At 57.2% G+C, this 2,500-nt stretch overlaps 1 protein-coding gene across 1 annotated transcript in view; it reads right to left on the reverse strand.

Annotated features, from left to right (window-relative positions):
- The window catches only part of dclk3 (doublecortin-like kinase 3), a 4,512-nt gene extending 2,651 nt beyond the window's left edge, over window positions 1-1,861 (reverse strand). Inside the window, exons 1-3 of the mRNA XM_030347752.1 lie at window positions 1,853-1,861; window positions 1,531-1,662; window positions 1-984 (exon numbers count right to left, since the gene is read on the reverse strand). The exon at window positions 1-984 is cut by the window's left edge and continues 267 nt beyond it. Coding sequence (XP_030203612.1) covers window positions 1-984; window positions 1,531-1,662; window positions 1,853-1,861 — 1,125 coding nt within the window. The remainder of the gene's footprint in view (window positions 985-1,530; window positions 1,663-1,852) is intronic.
- Window positions 1,862-2,500: the final 639 nt, after the last annotated feature.

Raw genomic sequence — 2,500 nt, forward strand, 5'->3', positions numbered from 1 at the left:
TCGGCCAATCAGCTTGGAGCGCTCCACGATCTTCATGGCCAGGCTCTGTCCGGTGTCGCGACGCCGGCACTCCCGCACGATCGCAAAGTTCCCGTCGCCGATCACACGACCGATGTCGTAGCAGCGCTCAATGTCGGACAGGGCGACCTCTTTCTTGTCTCGCAGGAGGTCAAAGGGCACCCAGCGCTGGGTCTCCTCGGGCTCCGGCGGCCCCCCTCGCGGGGAGTTTATGGACGAATGTTTTAATTGTTCCAGGCACTGTTCCTCCTCATCTCTGATCACCCGCTGCGGGCCGATGGCCCCCAGATGAGTGCTTTTGGGATGCTTCGTAGGGCTTGGTTTGGGTTTCCTCGACACGGGAGGAAGTGGGACTCTCTTGGGAATCTGTTCGGGCAGCTCAGAACACACTAGCAGTTTGTTCCGCCCCGCTAAGCAGTTTTGACACAACGACGGAGACGGAGCGTGTGCGCCCCTCAGCGCCTTGTCCGCCTGGAACAGACCAATCCCGGAGGGCTGCTGCTCCCTAGTCCCACCTTTCCCCCGCAGCGCTTGCAGGTGATTTGGCGGGTGGGTGGGTTGTCTGCAGGGGTGTTTTTCTTTTGGCTGTCTACAGCCGGCGGGGCCGTCGTGGTCGTGCCTGCGCGTCTTGCCCGCGTGGGGAGGGGGCTGCGAGGGCCTCCGGGCGCCCTGGTGCGGCCTCGCCTTGGCGTCCCACTGCGCGTCGCGCTTCAGTGGCGCTCGCGTGTTCGTCCGGTCGTCGTCACCGTCGGCCGTCTCCTCGCTGTACCCGCTGTCGGCCTTGGCGGCTTTATCCGGGGGGGGGCGGAGCCTCCTCTCCCAGGCGCGCACGGCATCGGCACGGTAACGAGACGGCTCCGGGAACAGCTCCTCCAGGGCCTCCTGCACGCTCCGCAGCTCCGGCCGGGCCCTCCCCAGGGCCAGGAACGCCACCTCGCCTCGGAAGAAGTCGCTGACGCCTCTCACCTGGGGGAGAACGGCGTGACGGCGTCCTGATTAGAGCGGCAGGAAGTGAGCGGGATCCACGCTGTACGCAACACAGCAATGTTTTACCTTACTGATATTTAAATTAATGTGTGTATATATTTATGCACACACACTTTTTATGTTTGTAGTCACATGTATTACATTAAATTACATTATTTATTTTGAGACGCTATTGTCCAGAGTGTCATATCCCAAAAAGTGCAAGAATCATTTGAGCATAACACATATAGACATGTAAAACCTTTTCACCAGTACAATGGACTGTTGAAGAAAAAGTAGGCAGTGTGTATTGGAAAAAATCCTCTACCCAATACATTATTTTCCCAAGATTTCAACATTGGACGTTATAATTTGAATTATTCAAGCATAATAAGTAATTCAGATACTACCTAAAAAAAACACAAAAAAAACTGAAAACCACCCTCTTTACACACATCAGCTGATTTCCAGCATGGATCCTAGCGTGGGTGGTTCTGTGGTTGTACCGTTCGCTAGGGGGGCGGTAGGGGGGCGGTGGGGGCTCACCTCCCGCCCATGGGGCGTGAACAGCCTTGTGACCCGGCCCCTGTGCCAGCGAGGAAAGCCCAGGGCCTCCGAGACATCGAGTAGGAGCTGCTCAAACGAAACCACGCCCCTGCGGTTCAACAGCACCGTTACCTTGGAAACAGACCCAAAATGGTCCGGTAAACAGAGACGTCTTTGAGGGGAAAAAAGTGATTAACATCGTTTTAGGACACCACAGAATCCCAGTGCAGCAACTTGGAAAACCTTCCTATCTCCTGATTTTGCATAAAAGTTGAGGTCTATTTTATACTGGCCATAAGACTCCCTAGCTATAGCTTTAGACATTAGCCATGAAGAGATTCACTACATTTACCAGTTATATTCATTAATGTACCAACACACCTTACCGAAAGTAGTCTCACAAGTGCGCCTTCAGATTAATAGTGATCAGGATCAGGGATTAAAGCCCGGCGTTTGTCAAGTGCCAATGAAACCACCACGCAATGAACCACAATGTGGACGACCACAGGGGGTACCGCGACACGCCGGGCGGGGGGGGGGGGGGGGGGGGGGGGGGGGGGGCGCTCTACCTTCCGCAGGTCGCTGTGGCCGCAGGGGCGCGCCACGGTGACCAGCCGCGGCCGGCCGGCGCTCTGCTCGGCGTGGCGCGTGTGGAAGAGGGGGAGGGGGGGCGGCGGGCCGCAGCGCCTGGGGGGGCCTCCCAGCGCCGCCCCTGTAGGGTGGGGCTGAGGGGCCCAGTGGCGGGGTCCGTCCCCGACCCGACTCGACGGGGAGATGGCGGGGACTGGAGAGCAAGGGATAAGGGGGGGGGGGGGAGAGAGAGAGAGAGAGAGAGAGAGAGAGAGAGAGAGAGAGAGAGAGAGAGAGAGAGAGAGAGAGAGAGAGAGAGAGAGAGAGAGAGAGAGAGCTTGATTACCATTGATGGGTACATGTGAAAACTCATGTAACTTGACCCTGTCGCTCACTATTG

Source organism: Gadus morhua, chromosome 22 (assembly GCF_902167405.1).
Source record: "Gadus morhua chromosome 22, gadMor3.0, whole genome shotgun sequence".
Lineage (NCBI taxonomy): Eukaryota > Metazoa > Chordata > Actinopteri > Gadiformes > Gadidae > Gadus > Gadus morhua.